Raw genomic sequence first — 23011 nt, forward strand, 5'->3', positions numbered from 1 at the left:
GCTCCACCCTGTGCCCTGGCGTGGCGGGGGGACCTGTTGGAATTCTTGACTCTTGAGAAGGTTAAGTTTGAACTGAGGGTAAGGATGGAGGGGTTCTACAATTCATGGGCATTATTCATTCTGCACTTTCAAGAACTGGATAACATCGAACATTAGTTGGAGCGTGTGGGTGGGAGGGTTTGGTGTCTGTGTGTGTTACTGGCGACTATGGTTGATCCCTAATTCCTTTTTGTCATTTGTTTGTGTGAACATGCGGGCTAATGTTTGGGTTTTGGTGGGAGGATGGGATCGTTGTTATTGATATGGGGTTTGACATATTTGTTACTGATTATTGTTTATTGTTGGTGAGTGTAAATTTGGGAGAAAATGTGAAAAAGGAGGAGAGTAAAAAATATTTTTTTTAAATGGCAAAATGAAAAGAAATATTGCTTTGATTGGATTCAGGGCTCTCACAATCAATGGTGTGTACAATCAGCACGCACTTCACTTCATGTGCCCTTGCTTTACATGCATTTCACTTTGGTCATACCGATAGGAAAAAAATCTACGCCATGGAAACCAGCTGATCTGGTAACCTTGCGCATGGGCAACAGTCAACAAAATATCTCGTGGGCCGTATTCAGAACCCTGATCGACCGCATGTCGCACCTAGGTCACAGGTTTACAACCTTGGTGTAGGGTGATATCCCACTCTTTATTTTCCCATCTGGAGTTGTGCAACTCTGCTTTGAAGACAGAAAAAATGTACCTTAGAACCACACCAGCTGTGATCATGATTGTCACATCAAAGGATAGGGCTTCTGGAGCTGTTGATGTGTTTGTCGAGTTGAAGAGAAAGAGATAGAAAGAGAAATTGCATTTATATAGCATCTTTTCTGATCAATTCACTTGGTGTTTCTCCATTGCAGAGTAACTTTGTGGCATGCATGACTGCAATCCTCAAGCAGATGGATAACCGGCATTACTCCTATTATCTGGAATCCTTCCATACAAACCAAGACTTGGTGGTGAGTAAGACTTTTCTGTTACTGATGTTACTGATGGGTGGGCACTTGAACTGCCACATGTCCTTTGTGCAGAAATCCATTGTTGCTCAGCTTGTTTTATTTTCCAATTCATAATAATAATCGCTTATTGTCACAAGTAGGCATCAATGAAGTTACTGTGAAAAGCCTGTAGTCGCCACATTCCGGCGCCTGTTCAGGGAGGCCGGGGCGGGAATTGAACCCAGGAAATTCAGTAAAGACATCTTCACTTCAAAGCATTCTTTTTGAAACAGTGCTTGAGGGAGGAGGATCTTTATTGGACTTTTTGGGTGGGATTTTCTGGACTCTTGGGCCTGTTTTCCGGTGGCCCACCACTGACCGGCGGCAGGACCTTTTGGTCCCACTGACATCTCACACGGCTTTGCTTGCATGCCCCACATTCTCCACTGCCAGGGAACATGGCATTGAGGGGAGGGGGTGGTTTTGTTCTAATTTTCCAAAAATGTGGTTATGTCACCCTGAGGTGAATGCAGAGCAAATATCATGGAGCCAGTGTCAGCTCCATAGTGACCACAGACACCATAGCGAAGGATGTAACTTCTCAAGATCCTCAGTTATGAGAAATTGCGAGTATTTGTTGCCTATTAGTCAATTTTGCAGGGCGGCAAGATGGCGCAGTACTGCCGAAGCACTGAGGACCAGGGTTCGATCTCGGCCCTGGGTTACTGTCCATGTGGAGTTTGCACATTCTCCCCGTGTCTGCCTAGGTTTCACCCCCACAACCCAAAGATGTGCAGGATAGGTGGATTGGCCATGCTAAATTGCCCCTTAATTAGAAGAAAAATAATTGGGTACTCTGAATTTTAAAAAATAAGAAGGTAGTCAAGAAGGCATACGGCATGCTTGCCTTCATTGGCCGGGACATTGAGTATAAGAATTGGCAAGTCATGTTGCAGCTGTATAGAACCTTAGTTAGGCCACACTTGGTGCATAGAGTTCAATTCTGGTCGCCACACTACCAGAAGGATGTGGAGCCTTTAGAGAGGGTGAAGAAGAGATTTACCAGGATGTTGCCTGGTATGGAGGGCATTAGCTATGAGGGGCGGTTGAATAAACTCGGTTTGTTCTTACTGGAACGACAGAGGTTGAGGGGCGACCTGATAGAGGTCTACAAAATTATGAGGGGCATAGACAGAGTGGATAGCCAGAGGCTTTTTCCCAGGGTAGAGGGGCTAATTATTAGGGGGCATAGGTTTAAGGAGCAAGGTTTAGAGGAGATGTACGAGGCAAGTTTTTTACACAGAGGGTGGTGGGTGCCTGGAACCCGCTGCCAGAGGAGGTGGTGGAAGCAAGGACGATAGTGACATTTAATGGGCATCTTGACAAATACATGAATAGGATGGGAATAAAGGGATACGGACCCAGGAGGTGTAGAGGATTGTAGTTTAGTCGGGCAGCATGGTCGGCACAGGCTTGGAGGGCCGAAGGGCCTGTTCCTGTGCTGTAAGTTTCTTTGTTCTTTGTTCTTTGTAAAGTCATTACATGGCAGAGTTGCTGCTAAGGAACCATTGAATTTAGCACAGGTTTTTCGAAGAAGTATGCACTTTGTGTGGCCTTTGACCCAGTTTTTTTGCAACATCCATGCAATTGTAATGCAAGCAAGGGCTCATGGGATGAATCATTTGAAACCCCAGGCATGTTAGCCAGTGCTGATTTCACATGGAGAGAACATGTTAGTATAAGAAGTCGTCAACATTAAATCCTGGTGCCAGGCATGCCCAGATAGATTTTGATTTGAAGGCAGGTATCCACAGATCCACTGGATCCCTACAGTGCAGAAGGAGGCCATTCAGCCTATCGAGTCTGCATCGACCCTTCGAAAGAGCACTCCACCAGGGCACACTCCCCCACCCTATCCCCATAACCCTGCGTATTGACCATGGCCGCCGATCCATCTAATCTGCACATCTTTGGACACTAAGGGGCAATTTAGTATGCCAAATCCACCTAACCTGCACATGTTTTGATTGTGGGAGGAGAACGGAGCACCCGGAAAAAGATCATGCAGACATGGGGAGAAAGTGCAACCTCCACAGTCACCCAAGGCTGGAATCGAACCTGTGTCCCTAACACTGTGAGGCAGTTAGTAATAACCACTGTGCCACTGTACTGTGGATAGCGGGCAGGAGTTGGGAAAGTTTCCAGTCCACCCCAGCCTGCAAAGGTGAGATTTTCATTCTGTTGGGTAATGGGCAGGTGCTGAGGGGGCAGGTGGGTGTGTGGGGGCGGGGGGGAATGATAACTCTAGATAGGCCCACAGTCCCTGGAAAGAGTTCAAAGGTGGCCATAGGGGCCACCGAGTGCCGAGACAGGCTGTTAAAAAGACTTGCCTTGATGGTCTGGTATATTATCCCAATTATAATAGTAACAGTCCTATATATTTCTCTGTTGAAATAGTTACAACCAAGGGAATATTGGGCAAATGGGCATGGAAGCACCATAAATTGGTATGGAGGATATGAGGGACTGGAGACGGGGGATTGGGGGATGGGTGGATGAGCGCTGGTCGGCAAGGATCAAAGGTTTTACTTTTAAAAAAGTTCCCTCATCCAGACTATGGCTTACAACACTTCTGAGGGTCATGAACAGTGACTGCTTGAAAAGTTGGCCCAACTCCGAGAAAATTGCAGGAGACAAGGAGGTGTCTGTCCAAATAATGGAGCCAGTCAGGTCGGGAGTGCGGGGTGCGGGTTCATGATCTGCATCGACCTGCATACTTATTCCACACTAGTGGAAATTGGGAGTGGGGGAGGGGCGCAGGGGTGTTGTTGTGCAGGAATGGAGACGGGATTCCCAGAACCTGGTCCCAGGTGTCATTTTAAATGTCCGTGGAGTCTCCCCAACTCTGTAAAAGTCCAGCCTGCTAAATCTGCACTAACTTGTTCATTGTGCACTAACTTTGAGTGCGCAGACCTCAGTCCCTATCAACCCACAAATTCATGAAAGTTGCAAAGTTTCAAAGTTGCAAAGGGGCTGGTTTAGCTCACTGGGCTAAATCGCTGGCTTTTAAAGCAGACCAAGCAGGCCAGCAGCACGGTTCGATTCCCGTACCAGCCTCCCCGGACAGGCGCCGGAATGTGGCGACTAGGGACTTTTCACAGTAACTTCATTGAAGCCTACTCGTGACAATAAGCCGTTTTCATTTCATTTCAAGTTTCAGCAGAGTGCAGTTGAGTGTGGGGAAGTTGTAGGTTAACCATCTTTGAAATAAGAACGTTATATCAGAGTATTTTCTAATTGGTGATAATCTTGAAACTATGGAGGAACAAAGATATTTTAATGTTCAGGTACATGGGCGGCGTGGTGGCACAGTGGTTAGCACTGTTGCCTCACAACGCCAGGGACTTAGGTCAGATTCCCGGCTTGGGTGACAGTGTGGAGCCTGCATGTTCGCCCCGTGTCTGTATGGGTTTCCTCCGGGTGCTCCAGTTTCCTCCCACAAGTCCCAAAAGATGTGCTTGTTGGGTGAATTGAACATTCTGAATTCTCCCTCAGTGTACCCGAACAGGCGCCGGAATGTGGCGACTAGGGGCTTTTCACAGTAACTTCATTGCCGTGTTAATGTAAGCCTACTTTGAAACTAATAGAGATTATTATTAGCACTAAAAAGTTGGTGGATGGATGTAAAAGATAACTTAAGAAATTAATGTTTGTCTTTATTTATGGAATACAACAACAACTTGAATTTATATAGCACCTTTAATATAGTGAAAAATCCCAATAAGCGTCACAGAGGTGTTTTGAAACAGAATTTGATATTGAGTTACATCGGGAACTATTCGGGAACAAGTCACCAAAATCTTCCATCAGAGAGGCAGGATTTAGGGAGCATCTTAAAGAGGGAAAGAGAGGTGGAGTGGTTCAGACAGAGAATTCCAGAGCTCAAAGCAGCTGAATGGATTTCATTTCGATCTGGGCACCCCACCTCAGGAAGAATACTTAGGTGCAGTACACATTGATCAGAACAATATTAGGGATAAAAGATTTGAGTTGTGAGAAAAGGCATAATATCATTGAGATGTTTCAGATGATTAAAGAATGTGATGGTTTCTCCCTCTCTAACCTATTTCCGCTGGTGGGGAGTCTCCTCGGCCTATCAGGTGTGATGTCTGGAAGCAGTTCACAACACAGAAAGGTTGGTGGAGGGCACAAACTCTTTCCCTCAGAAATGATGGTAACTGAATGGCAGGGGAAGGAAGGATGATGGGGGGCCAATTCCGTGATGGAGGTTGGATCTTTGGAAGATAATTGGTTGTGCTCTATTTGGCCTGGGGGTGTTCGCTGCGGGCATTAATCTTGCAAGCTGTAGCTGAACATTTTCCAGAAGGGTTCATTGGATGACCCCCCACTTCCAACTACCCCGCGTCTACAACCCCCCCCCCCAGCCATTGATTAGAAGACATCTCTGACCTTGGTGCATCACATTCTTACATCAATATGCCTCCTTACCCAATTGGATAAATAACCTCTCCTCTTATTTCCAAAATGTTTTATATCTCAAGTGTTTTTTTTCCCAGGTTATTCATATCCATGTCTGGGGAGATTAATTTCTTAATTTGTGGAGTCTCTGGAAAGGTTGGCAACTCTACGCAGTACTGGGGGTCTGAAATTGGATTAGTTCAATACCAAACAGCTCTCGCTCATGAGCTTGCATATGTACTTGTTTCCTCAGCAACTTCATGATGTTTTAATCATGAATTTCTGGATTACAAGACAAAAAGAACAGCAGATGGCTATTGAAGAGGATAAAAATAAGAAAATGCGTGTTGGAACAAGAATTTTGAAACGTGTACGGAATTAATAGGCACTGCTTCTTCGTCGCTTCTAACTGCAGGCAGCCTCCTATCTAAAAGTGAGCCAGTCACAGTTTTGTTTAGCATCCAAGATCTTAGGATGGTTTGGCCATGGGCCTAAAGCTACACCATTTATATATCTCTAGGTGGCCTGCTTTCCAACTGGAACATTTGATTAGAAGCATTAACTTTAATTTGTTGCATTTGGTAAGGTGCAAATGTACAGTATTTTTGCCGTGTTGAGCACCCTCATTCTGAAATAGATAGTCCTGTGCAGTGGTTCAGGAAAGATTAACAAAGATAGTTTTGAGGTTACAAAGGGGGAGTCACAGCACTTTACAGGTTAAAAGTTCCTCACAGGCAATGGCACCTATTAAACAATATCGGATCTGCCGCCTATTGCACCGAGCACCTGATATTCTGTGGCATGGCACTCAATGTTTGTAAAACAAAATGAAGGCTACTCGCCTTACTGTGCAGAGAAATGTGGAGGAACAGCTAAAGGTAGAAGGAGAGACACACACCATCACTGTCTGGCACAGTGTATTTGGACCTCATGGTAGTTAACACAAGAGAATGTATTGATTCAAACAGTTTTCGATACAGGAGGAACAGGTTCCGATACAGTTTTCTAAGTGATAGTGAAGGTGACATTTTCACAAAAATGGAAATTGTTACATGCAAAGGCTAAATGGATGATGCTGGCAAGTTATTAGACCGGTCAAAGAAGTAATGGTGATGTCACCTGATACCAAGTTATAAGTAAGCGAGAAAGTGCGGTAGCTGTGGGTCTGAGAGTCATGTGATAGGAAGTACAGGGGCTAATGAATTCACAGGACTGACTTTCTGGGTGTGGTGGAGGGCTGGTGATGAGGTCAGTCAGTCACAGTAAGGAATAAGGCCGAAAGGATGGGGTCAGTGCTGACTATATGTGCATCCATATGGATGTTGGCTGGAAGAATCCTTACAGGGCTTTGAGTTCACCTGTAGCATTTCAATTATCCGGTCCGAGAGTGCTCTTGGGTAACGTCATTTGCAATGCGTAGATAAGTAGGCCAGCTCAGCCTGCCAGCTCAGCCATGTACCACAGAGTGACAAATACAACACTGGACACGAACATTAACCTTCAATAAAGAGCAAACAAAAAACACAACATTGTTTCTTCTGCAATAAAGGAAATGCTGCTGACTTACACAGAATATAGAACATACAGAGCAGAAGGAGGCCATTCGGCCCATTGAATCGGCACCGACCCATTTGAGCCCCCACTTTCACCCTATCCCCGTAACCCAATAACCCCTCCTAACCTTTTTTGGTCACTAAGGGCAATTTATCATGGCCAATTCACCTAACCTTCTCTGTAATCATCAATGTGTGTCAACCACGAGGCTCGCCAGTGCACATTGCTCTCTCGCTAAGCTACTCTCAACATATAACAATGATGGCTGCACAAATAAAATGAAACTAATCTAATGTGAAATATTGACCATAGATCATAGAATTTACAGTGCAGAAGGAAGCCATTTGGCCCATCGAGTCTGCATCGGCCCATGGAAAGGGCGCCCCACTTACCCCCACACCTCCATCCCATCCCCGTAACCCAGTAACCCCACTTAACCTTTTTTTGGACACCAAGGGAAATTTAACCCCACCTAACCTTTGGACTGTGGGAGGAAACCTGAAGACCCGGAGGAAACCCACGCAGACACTGGGAGAACGTGCAGACTGCACACAGACAGTCACCCAAGCAGGGAATCGAATCGAGCTGTGCAGCAACAGTGCTAACCGCTGTGCTACCATTACCATGTAAAATCTAAATTTGAAAAACACCCATGTCACCTTTGTGGTCTCAGGTCTTATGTTAATGCAAATGACGTTGGCTGGGAAAACTTTAACAATTAAACAGAGCCTCGCTGTTTGACCAAGAGCCTATTCATACATGCTGCACTGTTGACTGATGCTGGATTTCATCAATAAAAATCTTCCTCTGCTGCTGAATTGCCGATATCTCCCATGGGAAAAAGTTAGAGAATGGAATTTGAAGCATACTTCCAGTTTTGCCATCAGAGGCGGGATTCTCCGGTCCCCCAGCGGCATGTTTCTTGGCGGTGCGCTGTTTGCTGGCGGTGGGATTCTGGACTCCCACCGCGTCAACAGGATTTCCCATTGAAGCCACCCTGAGCCATCTGGAAACCCACGGGGGAGTGGAAGAGGCACACTGATGGCGGGAACAGAGAATCCCAACCGCCGGAGAATTCCAGCCCAGGAATGGTGCGCCACTGACTAAATCCTGCTCAATGGGAAAGAGACACACAGAGGGAGGGACAGAAAAAAAGATACAGACAGAGGAGGTGCAACGAGGAAACAAAATAGAAAATAAATGAAATAACAAACGACAAACATTTTTCAGAAAGAAAAGGCAAAACGAACAGCTATTTGAATCACCTGAATTTTCCCGACTGTTAAAGGAAATCTTTAGGAGAGATTCCAAACCTCATCTTCACGGCTTTCACATTGGTCTGCTAGGTGTAATGTCCAAAGCTCCTTCTGGAGCTTTGCTTCAACAAGTGTCATTACATTCAGGAGAGTGGAGGAGATAACTAAACCCCAGCAAATCCCCTCTCCCGACACTCTCCGTCTCTTTGCTGCACTTTTCAATTCAGCTTTAAATTCTAGGAACCTCCCAACTTGCATTGGCCGCCTCATTCAAACTGTACAACACAGAACCATCACTTGTGTCAGGGATGTTCAGAAGGTCACGGCCGTTAGCTAGGGGACTAGTTCCTATAAACAAGAGTGACTGAAAAATCTTAACCTGATGCTAAGAGATAAATGGTTGAAATCGCAAGGGTTTTAAAAAAAAAGACACTAATCAATATTTCTTGCAAAAATTTATTGAGTTCATATCCAAGTTGCCAGGAAAATAGATTTTTGCACTCTGGAGAATCAGAACAAACACCATAGAAAGCCTTAAAAAACATTTAAGGCCAAAAGAATTTCTACAACAAGCTCTGTAAATGTCATTTAATGTGTCTATATTTGCAGCAAATGATGCAATCTTAGTTTACTTGAACCAGGAATGTTATTAAACAAAAGTCGGCTTCATCTATTTGCAATCTATAATATTTATATTTATTTATAGCACTTTTTCAAAAGGTCTGAAAGTGATTCAATTAATGACTTACTTCTAGAAGGGTACAGTATGTAAGAAAATAGGTCAGCCATTCTGCATAAGCCTATTTTCAGGGTTTTTGGCTGGAAGAGGATTTTTGGCTAGGGCATTAGTAAAAATCCCCACTTCAGGAATCAACATGGCATCTCAGTTGAATGGCAGAGCTGTGACATTGCAGCTGTCTCTTAGAAATAGGCCAGAAGTGTCAAAGGAATTGAGATGTAAGAACGCCAAGTGCCTAGTTCACCTTATCCCATCTTGATAGTCTTATGATCCAGTGATAATGGAGTTGTTGACTAATCCTCAGAATCAATTCCCATAAATTGGTTTACCACAGATCTAGACGGGAAAGCTGACAGTTTCAGCAACTATAGGTCTAAAGTCACTGTTTCTTCCAACAGTTTGACATATGTCATGCCACGCATGAGAGAAATCTTCCCCATTTGCATTTGAATGACTTAATCCACCAACTACCTGTCGGCATCCTGTTTAAGAAACTGGTCACTTACTCACTGAACTATTGGTCAGAATGTTTAACCCCACAGGGACCTGAGACAGAGGCAAACGGGCGCTGAAAATAGCACCATCAGCTGGCGTACTCCAGCCCATTCGACATTTTTCTGGTGGCGGAATAGTGGGGAAATCAAGTGTGGAATGGGGGTGCGAGGGATGGGGCTGCATGCAAGATGCAGCAGGGCTACCTCTGCACCTGACAGGTAGTTACTGAAACAGATTTTTTAAAAATATATAAATTTAGAGTATCCAATTCATTTTTTCCAATTAAGGGGCAGTCTAGCGTGTTCAATCCACCTATTCTGCACATCTTTTGGGTTGTGGGGGGGAAACCCACGCAAACATGGGGAAAATGTGCAAACTCCACACGGACAGTGACCCAGAGCTGGGATCGTACCTGGGACCTCGGCGCTGTGAGGCATCCATGCTAACCAATTGCGTCACCATGCTGCCCTTTGCGAAAACTAATTAATGGTTACTTGCAGGAGGTCAACAAGGATTTTCCAGTCAGATCACACAAACCTGCAGGAAACAGGGGCCACTTTAGCTGCTTGGAGACAGCCTCTTGGCAGCAAATTAGTTGGAGGGTGAGGGGACAGTGCTCCTCGTAGGCTTACAGCCCCTCCCGGCCTACCTGGGTTGAGCAGCAGCCGGAGGACGCAAGGCAGAAGGGTTCTCACCCCCAGTAATGGGCTGACTGCCACGGCCATTTTTTCAATTTTAAATGTTTAAAACTTGGAAAGCGGGTGCTTCCATTTTGAAGTGGCCTCTCTCTTACTTACCTGCCATATTGTCCTGCTGCTGCTTTCAAACCAGAAGTCCTCCGATTGAACCCTCAGCTTTGAGAGCCCGCCCACCAACCTCAGTTAGATATTGTGCCCAGCCTCTGGTCATCGGCTGTTCTGGGAAATATCAGAACGAGAGTGACTGCTTCCCACATATTGACAGTTTCTGACTCCCCCTCTGCTATTTGTGTCCGCCTTTTGAATTTGCCCTCCCTTCAAAAGCAGGCTGTGTCCTCTGGCTTTAATGTCCTGAATGAGATGAAATAGCTTGTCATGCTCCTCATTATCTCATCCTTTTAGAATCCTACAAACAACAATCATGTCACCTCTCAGCCTTTCCTTTCCATGGAGAACATGTCCAATTTACATAATCATTCTTCACAATCCAATTCCTCCATCTCCTCCATCATTCTGTTCATTCTCCTCAGTAGCTGCAATGTCTACTATATACGAAGGCAGACGGATCTGTACGTGGTATGCTAATTATGTCACGCCAATGATTCATAAAGTGGCAGGATTACCTCATTATTTCTGCTCAATATTGACCAGTTCAATAAATTCCAATATCGGATTTGCATTGCTCACAGCCGTCGAGTGCTGCTGCCATAGCTTCAATTTATTGTCAAGCAGGAGGCTTTCATTTCCTCTGTGTAAATACCTTGCCAACATTTGATTAAGGCTTTCATTTGAAGGACAGTAACTTAACTATCCGATAAGAATTGTATCCCACCATGGTAATCCTTCAGGCTAGAAGACAGAAATAATGCAGGCAGGTATTGCAGTGTTTAGAAGCACCTGAGAAGTCTCATCTAAGGATCACGGTGTGTCAGAGAGTGCATAATATTGATTGTTTGTTATTGAGAGGAAAAATGATCTTGTGTGAATGTGCACGTACCACCATAAATATGTGTACCTTCACACACCAATATGGTTCAGAGGGCTGCCCTTGAACCCAGTAGGACTGACGATGCTGATATGTCAGTACAGTTCCGAGGGGGTGCTGCACTGCCAGAGAAGCAAAGATTGTGATCAACATAAGGCGCTGCCTGTCACCTCAGGCAGATGTAGAAATCCTAGGATTTAAATCCTTATTCCAAAAAGAGGAGAAAGTTCCAACATTCATCCCTCAATTACCATCACTTCTACAAAATGTAGGGTGGGATTTTCTGGCACTGACACGGATGGGCATCGTTGTGAGTGGGACAGGAGAACTTGGACAGCTGGTGGCTTTTAACGGCTCTCCATATTTTCCCGTCCCGCCCGCGATGTTGCTTGCCGGTGTTGGGGTTGAAAATTCAGCCCATGGTACCCATGTTTATGGAAGTGACTACACTTCAAACTTGCTTACTTAGTTGTGAGACACACTGGAGATGAGGAAAGTGCGATACAGATGCTCATTCTTTTTTTTACATTCTTTCTGTTTGCAAAGAGCGTGTGTAATAACTCCATCGAGTTTTGACTTCTGGCAGTTAATCCCATTTCAAGTCCTCAGGGAAACATTTTACTGTTGCAGCTTGCACACATCAATATTTTTATATTTCCCTGAATATTTAAGAAAAAAAGATGAATTTCTTCAAATGTTCTTCGATGCATGAAAGGTTACTTTGAACAAATAAAACGTTAAGAGTAAGTCAAAATGATCAGTGTATCAAGCCGAGGCAATGTCACAGACACAAAGTCAATTGAGAGTTTTAGCGGGGGAGACAGGCACATAAATGTGGATGTTAAGGGATTACAGGACAAATTCAGTGAATCCATTAGTAAATCCATTAGCAAATTAGTAGAATCTATCCTGAGAGATAGGATTAACTGTCACATAGAAAGCAATAGACTAGTCAGGCATAGTCAGCATGGATTTGTTAAAGGAGGGTCTTACCTCACAAATTTGATTGAATTCTTTGAGGAAGTGACAAGAAGGGGCGAAGGTACTGCAGTGGATATTGTGTACAAGGATTTTAGCAAGACACTTGACAAAGTTTGGCCAAGAGAGTGAAAGCCCGTGGGATACAGGACAATGTGGCAAACTGGATAAAAAGTTGGTTTGGTAACAGGAAACAAAGGGTAATAATGATTGATGGCTGCCCTTGCAAGTGGTGTTCCACAGGGCTCGGTGTTGCGAGCCTTACTGTTTGTGTTATACATTAATAAATTGAATGTGGGGAGCACAATTGGGAAATTTGCAGACAACACAAAGATTGGTCGAGTGGTGGGCAGTGTAGAAGATTGCTGTAATCAAAATGATATAGATGGGTTGGTGGAGTGGGCAATAAAGTGGCAGATGGAATTTAACACAGAGAAGGGTGAGGTCATGTGTTTAGGGAGGTCAAACAGTTATAGGGAGTACTCAATAAATGGGAATATATTATGAGAGGTTGATGAAGTGAGAGATGATGGTGTACAGGCAGCAGTAAATAAAGCATATAGAAAGCTCGCCTTCATTGGCAGAGGTATAAAATGTAAAAGTAAGGATATAATGTTGGAATCATATAAAACACTGGTGAGACCACAATGGGAGAATAATGTGCAGTTGTGATCACTTCATTACAGGAAGGACATTATTGCTGTGGAGAGAGTGCAGAGGAGATTTACAAGAAAAGTGTAACTATGAGGAGAGACTGACTGGATATGTTGGGATTATTTTCCTTGGAACAAAGAAGGCCGAGGGGTGACTTAATTGAGGTTTACAAAATTATTAGGGGAAGAGATAGAGTGGGCAGGATGAAATTATTTCCCTTGGTGGAGAATTGTAGAACCAGGGAACATAGATTCACAATAGGTGGCAGAAGGTACAGAGAGGACATGAGGAAGAATGGTTTTACGCAGAGGGTAGTGGGAGTCTGGAATTCCCTGCCCGAGTTGGTGGTGGAGGCAGAGACCCTAAACGTTTTTAAAAGATCCTGGATCTGCACCTTAAGTGCTGTATGCTATAGGGCTATGGATCGGGTGCAGGAAGGTGGGATTAGACCGGAGAGGGAGTGGGATGGAAGCAGAGGCCACATGCCTGGGGCTTCTAATGTATTGATAGAAAAGCTGGCCCAAAGCAGGGCCTAGACAGACTAGTCCTCCCAGCAAAGATTGTACCGGGAGCGAGATATTGCTTCACGCAGAACTTTGCATACAGTTAAAATAAAAATTAGTGTTCAATTCTCACCTGTTTCCTCAAGTTACTAAAGTGGAAATCCTGACGAAGCAACTTCCTACATTCCAGTTAATGAGGGCAGTCAGTTGTGCGAGTCATGACTGACCTCTTAATTTCCAAAACACGTGTTTATTGGTTCTTTGCCTCATGGCCTCTGTGACTTGAGAATACTTTGGAAGGAATCCAAGAAGCAGGGAATGGAAAGGGCTTCAGCGGCGGCTGTGTTGTACAAAATGAATCCGCTTCATTCATTTGAGGTGGTGCATCATGCAAAATATGTTGGAGTATGATTTCCTCAGATGGACTGACAGTGTGGGTGATATATAACTGCCCTTTGGGGACACGAGGCGCATGCAGAGGGAAAAGCAGAAAAGTCAAATGGATTTCCAATCTATGTTGTGATCCAATCATTCCTGATGGAAATCCACGCCCAAGGAGATGTTGAGGATGACAGGTTTGGAATCAACTGTGATGGCCTCCACAGTCGGGAAGCATGGCTGTTATTGGAGGGGGTTGATTTCTAATTCTGCCGCTTCGGGCACCAACCAACTGCACATAATTGACAAAGCCACACACCTCCAGCCGATCTTTCCTCTAAGATGCATAGCTGTCCAGCAGACCAAAAATACTCTACACAGGCCACACATTTGTCAGCTCCTTTAAGTTACTACATGTGCACAGCCATGCAAAGGATTTGAAAGTGCCATGCTCTTAATTCATCTTTGCGCTCCAAAAAAAAGAGACGGAACATTGCCCCTAGCCAGCAAGTGAGAGTTTCCTGATTTTGGTTAGGGCACAGATTATCCTTCGTAGGTATCATAGATACATACATAGAAGATAGGAGCAGGAGGAGGTCTTTTGGCCCTTCGGGCCTGCTCCGCCATTCATCACGATCATGGCTGATAATCTAACTCAATAGCCTAATCCTGCTTTCTCCCTATATCCTTTGATCCCATTCTGTTGCTGGTTTGGCACACTGGGCTAAATCGCTGGCTTTTAAAGCAGACCAAGGCAGCCCAGCAGCATGGTTCAATTCCCGTACCAGCCTCCCCGAACAGGCGCCGGAATGTGGTGACTAGGGGCTTTTCACAGTAACTTCATTTGAAGCCTACTTGTGTCAATAAGTGATTTTTGTGGCTGTTTAGCACAGGGCTAAATCGCTGGCTTTGAAAGCAGACCAAGGCAGGCCAGCAGCACGGTTCAATTTCCGTAACAGCCTCCCCGAACAGGCGGCGGAATGTGGCGACTAGGGGCTTTTCATAGTAACTTCATTTGAAGCTTACTTGTGACAATAAGCGATTTTCATTTCATTTTCATTCTCCCCAAGTGCTATATCCAGCCGCCTCTTGAATATGTTCAAAGTTTTGGCATCAACTACTTCCTGTGGTAATGAATTCAACAAGCTCACCACTCTTTATGTGAAGAAATGTCTCCTTATCTGTGTCCGAAATGGTTTACCCTGAATCCTCAGACTGTGACGCCTGGTTCTGGACACACCCATCCAGGTTCTGGACACACCCATATCAATCAAAGTCAGGGCGGCCCCTGACTAGTTTTGATCAGCCATGGGGTTTGGGGGAGGGATTTTGCAGAAGTTTTTCCCTAATTGCCCCGGCTTTCCTATCTGAGGTTTTACCTCTTCTTGGAGATCATGAATTGATTAGGTACAATGCATAAAGTGTTATAATTGGGTGGAAAGGTTTGGTTGGAGTAGGAGGTCCATCAGTTCCATATATTTGCATTGCTTTCCTCCTCAATGTTCTACTGGTGCAGCTGAGGTGGAAGATACCTCCTGAACAACAGGGCTGTTTGTCGTATGGTGTTGTAGCACAGTGGTTAGCACGGTTGCTTCATAGCGCCAGGGTGCCAAGTTCAATTCCTGCTTGGGTCACTGTCTGTGCAGAGTCTGCACATTCTCCCTGTGACTGTGTGGATTTCCTCTGGGTGCTCCAGTTTCCTCCCACAAGTCCTGAATGACGTGCTGTTAGGTGAATTGGACATTCTGAATTCTCCCTCTGTGTACCCGAACAGGTGCAGGAATGACTAGTGGCGACTAGGAGCTTTTCACAGTAACTTCATTGCAGTTTTAATGGAAGCCTACTTGTGACATTAGAGAAACTATTATATGTATTTGGAGATGATCCCAGAGGAAGATGCTTCAGTAAAAAATGCAATTTAAAGGGCCAACACGGTGGTGCAGTGGTTAGCACTGCTGCCTCACGAGGACCCAGGTTTGATCCCGGCCCTGGGTCACTGCCTTGTGGAGTTTGCACATTCTCCCCGTGTCTCACCCTCATAACCCAAAAAGATGTGCCGGGTAGGTGGATTGGCCAAGCTAAATTGCCCCTTAATTGGAAAAAGCGAATTGGGTACTCAAAATTTATTAAAAAATAGAAAATGGAATTTAAAAATGATAATGATGTCCTTTTCGAGTGTTGGTCTTTTAATTCATCGAAACACAAGACAAAAGGGAGTGGTAATGGCATTGCAAATAGAAAGAGGGAGGTGCAGGTACTGAGCCTAACCTGATATTCGAGTTGGTTTTAGATGACTGGATAAGATGGTGTGAATGACTCTCTCCATTTAGAGTCGGACTTGTTGCCCCTTTCTTTTATATTTGATTATGGGATATGGGCATTGCTGACTAGGCCAGCGTTCATTGCCCATTTCTCATTGCCCTTGAGAAGGCGGTGATGAGCTGTTTTCTCGAATTGCTGCCATCGATGTGGTATAGGTACACCCAGAGTGCTGGTAAGCAGGGTGTTCCAGGCTGTTGACCCAGTGACAGTGAAGGAATGGCGATATATTTCCAAGTCGGGTTCATGAGTGTGTTGGAGGGGAATTTGCAGGTGGTGGTATTCCCATGTATCTGTTGCCCTTGTCCTTCTAGGCAGTGGAGGTCACAGGTTTGGAAGATGCTGTCGAATGAGCTTTGGTGAGCTGATGAGGCGCACCTTGTAGCCAGGGAACATTGCTGTCACTGAGCGTCGGTGGTGGAGGGGATGAATATTTGTTGTGGTGGATGTGGTGCCCAATCAAACGGGTTGCTCTGTTCTGGATGGTGTTGAGCTTTTTGAATGTTGTTGGAGCTGCACGCATCCAGGTAAATGGCAAGTGTTCCATCACACTCCTGACTCACGCCTTGTAGATGGTGGACATTATGTCATTTAGAATGAATGTAATATGTCAAAGTGCATATTCTAACAACATCATCATAGAGCATGAGATTATGGGCGCGATCGAACAGCCACGTTGCACCAGGCGCGAATCTGAGCGAACTGGTTAGATCGCGGGAGAGTCCAAAATAAGGAACCGTGCCCGGTGCTGATCAGTTTCCGATCCCTGCTCCCATTGGCAAGATCCTGATCCAGCCCCAGTATGGCGAGACACCAATAATCGGCAATTAAGGCCAATCTGCATCCCCTGAACGGGAAGGACACCCTTTTATCAGCCTCAGGTAATCTAACTGGTCCCCCCAGTGAGCGGTCATGTGGGCACTGAATAGTGCTGATCCACACAAACATGGACCATGCAGCAGGGCACCTGAGGGGTCTCTGAAGCCATTGGATATCCCTGGGTGGTCAGTGGTAGGACAGTGTGGCACCCAGACTCTCCCTCTCGCACCCAGGGTGCCAGGGTTGCACTGCCAAGGAAAGGAGGGTTGAGGGGGGATTTGGAGATGGGGTTTAAGGGCGGGTATGAAGGGGCCTCTGGAATGTTGGGGGGGTGAAGGGTGGGGGTCTTGGAAGGAGGTGGGCCCGAAAGGGGGCATAGGAAGGACTGAAAAGGGAGGCCCTCAGCGTCCCATGGGTGTCCTCACTTGGCAGACTGTGGTGTAATGCCCATGTGTGTATGTGGGTGGATGACAACATTGCCCATGGGTGGGAGGTGTGGCGACCCTCAAGGTCTCTTACAGATCAGGGCACTCTTTCACCTGATCTCTGAGGAGCAGTCTGACCAGCAAGTTCAGCTCCCCAGTGATGGAAAGAAGTGTGGGTTTGACCGGAGAGAAACTTCCCCGGGCCCAATAAAGTTACTAAGGGCGGGATTTAGCACGCTGTCCATCAAGTGTGTTTTGGTGGCGGAGGCGGCCTGCCAGTGGGATTTTCTGGTCTTGCGTTTGTCAACAGGATTTCTCATTGTCATCACCCCTTGCCGCCGGGAAAACTGTGCATCATCGGTGGGACTGGAATATCCCGTTAGTGTGAAAAGCTGGTAGATTCTGCTGTAAGTGTGGTTAAATAACAGTGGAAAACTCACCGACAGAGCCAGGGGAAACTCTCAGCAAAGCCCGCCACAATTGACACTTAGAAACCCTTCCGTTAGATCACGCCCAATAGCTGTGCTTTTAAAATTACGATTTTGAACCCTTGGTTGAAAGAGAGTGTACGATTAGTAATGTCATTTCATTTAGTGTGGGGTGGCAATCATTTTGTGGTTTTTAACCATGAAAAGTTGGTTTAAGAACCAAAATTTGTTGATTATAAATTTATGAATATGAGACTCAATTTTCTGCTGCTTGTGGATCGATTTTCCATTCCTTCCTGACCATTTTATTTTCCCTCAGGATTTCTTCATGGAAACCTTCCTCTTATTCAAGGATCTGATCGGGAAAAATGTCTACCCAGCTGACTGGATGGCTATGAGTATGGTGCAAAACAGGTAGGAGATGTAGATCATTGTCACAACACCCCTGTCCCCCACCTCCTCCCACTCAATCAGCCTTGGCACAGTTGGCAGCACCTTTGCTTTTGAACTGGATAGTCACTGGTTCAAACCGTATGTCAGATACCCAAGCACAGAATCTAGGCTGGCCTGTTAGTTAAGTACAGTATGGAAGAGATGTTAAAATAAGGCTGCATCTATCGTCCCAAGGATTAAAATTGTCCGATGACATTATTGGAAGTGGGTTTTCTCCCTGTGTCCTGGCTGTAAATTGCGATGGGAAGTTCTGAGATCCAGGAAAGTGCTGTGCAAATCCAAGTGCTACCTTTGTTTGTGTGTGCTACTTTAGAGCCCAACATTTTATTGCATGGTGTAGAAGGTTTCAGGCTTCCTCTTTCAGATAACTGCCCAAAGATTGCTTCCGGTGAAGTGCAGGTGTGGTTCTGGTTCAACAATTTTGAAGGATTGGTTCTCAGAAGCTGGAATTGTGACTCCTCTCACCTCTTGAGGATGGGGAAGGGAAGAAATGTGGGATATCAGGCACAGCCTAGTCATGTTTGCAGTTTTTCTCCTGGAGAGATACTGAAAATTCCGCTATCTGATGTCTATGTGGGTCTTCGCAGTGGAAATGTAAAGAACTAGGTTGTCAATGGCAGCTATTTGACTGTTAAACATCTGGCTCAAAAACAATATTTATCCATGCTGCGAGAAAGTGCCCCCAAACAAACAAAATTCACCTCCACTTCTGAGGCTGAACATAAATTCCCATCAGAAACACTCATTGTGACAAATCTGAAAGGGCACGCGGAGGAAGTGGGACAAGGGAGAGACCGAGGCTGTAATTTTCCAGATGTTCGCTGACAGCAGGGTTCTCCCGCTGTGGGTTTTCCGGCAGCAGAGGTGGTTTCAATGGGAATTTCCATTGACAGAGGCGGAAACAAAGAATCCTGCCCCATTGTAACAGCATGCCGCCTCGCTACTGGGAAACACACGATGGGAGGCCAGAGAATCCCATCCCTAACCTACAAATCTTGCTGGGAAGATACATTTTGTCAGTCACCATCAGCTGGTGCCTTCTCCATGGCAACGCCTTGACCAATCAGAGTCCACTTGCCAACCAATCAGCACCCTCTTCCCATGAAGTACAGAGTTGTTGCCTCCCCTGACATTGGAAGTCTTGTGATTGTCCTGATGAGTGCAAGATGAAAAGGTTTGACAAAATGGGTGGGATTTTCCCGCCCACCCCGCAGCATGTTTCGCAGCAGCGGAAGTGGTCCGCCATTTCTGGTGACAGGTTCTTCTGGTGCTTTCACTGTCCAAGGGGTTTCCCGTCGTATGCATGGGAAACTCTCAGCAGAAGTCGGCCGTCGGTGGACCGGAAGATTCCGCTGGCAAGAACGGACAAAAGATTCCGCCTAATGTCTTTTTTCAGCAACGCTCAATACTCAAGTTCTACACTACCAAATGAACATCTGTATAATCTACAAAAGATAAAATTGATCAAGTGAAGATAGGGAGGACTTGTGATAGAGATGAAGCTGCCAGTCTCATTCAGGTTTGACAAATCCTCCTGAATCATCATGAAAGATGAAATGGCACGGTACCAACTACTCCCACCGCCCACCCACAACGCCCCCCCCCCCCCCCCCTCCCCCCCCCACTCAGCCCGAGTACCTCCTCCCCACCCTCACATATTAACCTTTAACTGGTCCACAGTTAAGTAATGAGCTCTACCATAAAGCCCTATATTTTTTCCTTAGTTGAAATGTTCTAGTTTTAAGGGTTAGGGTTAGTCCATTAAAATCTTTGCATCTTCAATATTTTCATTCCAGATATAATTTCATAAAATGACAATATCTAACACTGATTTTGTCTTTTTCATATGCAATATTTGCCATGTTCCTTGAATGTTGAATATTGAATGCTGGCCAACCCTCCCTCCCAGATGCTATTGTTCAACTTGGGGTCGGGGGAGGGGGTGAGATTGAAGAAATTGGTGTACGACCCTTTTATGGGGTCTCCTCGCACAACAGCTTTAAATGAAATCTGCGCACATCAAACTGGGGCTCCTCCCAGCCTTTTTGTTGAAGAAAGAGTTTGAATAGTGTTGAAAATAATAATTTGCATTTGAGTAGCACCTCATCATGTCCTTCTGATGTTCCAGATGATCAGCCATGGCGGCATGGCAGCACAGTGGTTAGGACTGTTGCCTCACAGCACCAGGGACGCGAGGTTTATTCAGGCCTTGGATGACGGTCTGTGTGGAGTTTGCACTTTCTCCCCGTGTGTGCGTGGGTTTCCTCTGGGTGCTCCTGTTTCCTCCCACAGTCCAAAAATGTGCAGGTTAGGTGCATGGCCATGATCAATGCATGGGGTTACGGGGATCGGGCTGGTGGGGGGGGGGGGGGGGGCGGGCGCCTAGCTGAGGTGCTCTTTCAGAGGGTTGGTGCAGAGTCAATTGTCTGAATGGCCTCCTTTGCACTGTAGGAATTCTGTGATTCTAGGAAATCCCTTTATAACCAAAAAAGAACAGCACGGTAGCACAGTGGTTAGCACTGTTGTTTCACAGCTCCTGGGTCCCAGATTCGATTCCCGACTTCGGTCGCTGTCTGTTCGGAGTCAGCATGTTCTCCCAGTGTCTGCGTGGGTTTCCTCCGGGTGCTCCGATTTCCTCCCACAGGTACCAAAACATGTGCTGTTAGGTAATTTGGACATTCTGAGTTCTCCCTCTGTGTCCCCGAACAGGCACCGGAATGTGGCGACTCGGGGCTTTTCACAGTAACCTCATTGCAGTGTTAATGTAAGCCTACTTGTGACAATAAAGATTATTATTATTATTATTGAAGTTCCTCCTCATTGCTGCATGGATTATCCCAGCCATCAATTTTCACACAGCGAGGCCCTACAAACATCAGATAAATGAGTGGTTGAAACAAAAAGCTGTTCTTGTGAGTATCGTTTAAGGGAAGAACGTCAGCTGGGTATCGTGCTTCACTTTAATAATGAGAAGTGTATACATTAACTGATCCTAAGAGAGAAGCTTCATGTTGAGGATGAGGAAAGATCTAGGCTCACACATTGCTTACATCTATTTATGTATCATTTTGTTCAGTGACATATTAACTTTAGTTCCATGCTTCCTCAAAACTATAAGCTCAGATAATTGTCTTGTGTGCCATGAAACAGCGTTTCATTCATTTTTGATGACCTGTCTTGTCTTGCACATAAAATGATTCAGTGTCTAATGAAGGAGTATGACACTAGGCTCTATGGCAACAAAATGGAAACAGTACTGTTGAGCTGCAGTGTTATCTCCACATGGTTCTCTGGTCAAGCAAGCAGAGCTGAGTGTTTGTACATTTAAACAGGAGCCCAAGCTGTGCTTACTGGCATCCAAGTGTCATTTAAATGTTGATTGTTCTGCGAACCTTCATTCACAGTCAAATCTTCACCAAACACCAAGTGGCTTCATTCCAACTAAAAACAGAAAATGCCATAAAAACTCAGCAGGTGAGCCAGCATCCATGCCAAGCAGAGGATAGGGTTGGTGTTTCAGGTTGATGACTTTATGTCTGGGCTGGGAAACGTCTAAGCAGCAAGGAGGGGTAGGAACAGGAAGAAAGGAGTGATCTGTAATCGAGCGGAGGATTAATGATTAAATAGCAGAAGTGATGACAGTGTCAGAAAAAGGAAGCAATAATGATAGAAACCTGGAGAAATAAGTAGTGTCGCCCCCCAGGCCCAGAGGATGTGTGAATGGTGCAGCAGCATGGCAGAGAAAGGGAGGAATATGGAAAATTTCAGGCTGCAAGTGGTCTGGCAGTGTGGTTGAAGGAAAAGGCAGGTGATTTCTGCATCTTATCTTCCACGTGTCATTCCATGTACACCCCTCCTACCCATTACTGCTGTTCAACAGGAAATGGGAGCTGTGGTCTACATTATTGCTTTGGAGTAGTTTCCATGACTCCCAAAGACCACCAGTTTATAAGCACTCTCACTGACATGTTTACAGTTTTGAGCACACTCCCTTACACTAGCTTCTTCCCAGGCTGCTTTCTCTTGGATGCGCTGATCACATGAGTGATCTCTTCCTTCGATGGTTAATCACAGAAGATTAACCCTTTGTGGGGCTTAGTCAAACACGCTCCATTATACTACGTGGTCAGGCTGTGAAGTTGTTGAAATCAAATTCGACAGGTTAGATGCTGTTCCTCAAGCTTGCACTAAGCTGCCTTGAAATTATGCTTGTGCCCAATTGGTCAGATTCGGATGGAGAATTAAAATGGCAGACGACCGAAAACTCAGGATCACACTTGACAACAAAGCAAAGGTGTTCAGCAAGATTAATCTCTTCTGGTGGTAAACTGATTAACCTCTTTACACCTATTTCCTAGATGCATTGCCTTAACAGTTATTAAATCAAAGTAAGCAGGCTGACTGCATTACAATGATGCACTGAAAGAATTCTATATAAATGTGACAATAAACATATCATCTGGGGAAATTAAAACTGACAAAGTTAGAACTGAACTGTGCATTCCAAGACATTGCCAAATGTGTACCATCAACTTGGGAGTGTCATTGCTTATTTATACTGTAATTACACAGCGTGAAAATCACATCACCTTGGCACAGATACCACAGTGTAGCAGGGTCATAAACGGTGAGTATACAATTAATAGACATCAGACCAAAGCACTGTGTCTCGAACAAATACATTACAATTCTGCTTTGGTTTAATAAATTTTACATTAATTATCATTCCTTTTTGAGGTGACCATTGAGCCGACCCTCTATCATGACATGGCATTTACCCCACGGATGTTTTTAAGATTGCATTTCTGAAACCAACTGAATCAATAATGCAAATGGCGGGGTGGGGGGGGGGGGGGGAGGGG

The 23011-nt window shown here is 45.3% G+C and overlaps 1 protein-coding gene across 1 annotated transcript in view; it reads left to right on the forward strand.

Moving 5' to 3' along the window:
* LOC119965058 (dedicator of cytokinesis protein 2-like) overlaps positions 1-23011 on the forward strand; it is a 759716-nt gene that overhangs the window by 533133 nt on the left and 203572 nt on the right. The window contains exons 28-29 of the mRNA XM_038795299.1: positions 909-1007; positions 18016-18110. Of these exons, the coding sequence (XP_038651227.1) occupies positions 909-1007; positions 18016-18110 (194 nt within the window). The remainder of the gene's footprint in view (positions 1-908; positions 1008-18015; positions 18111-23011) is intronic.

Source organism: Scyliorhinus canicula, chromosome 4 (genome assembly GCF_902713615.1).
Source record: "Scyliorhinus canicula chromosome 4, sScyCan1.1, whole genome shotgun sequence".
Classification (NCBI taxonomy): Eukaryota; Metazoa; Chordata; class Chondrichthyes; order Carcharhiniformes; family Scyliorhinidae; genus Scyliorhinus; species Scyliorhinus canicula.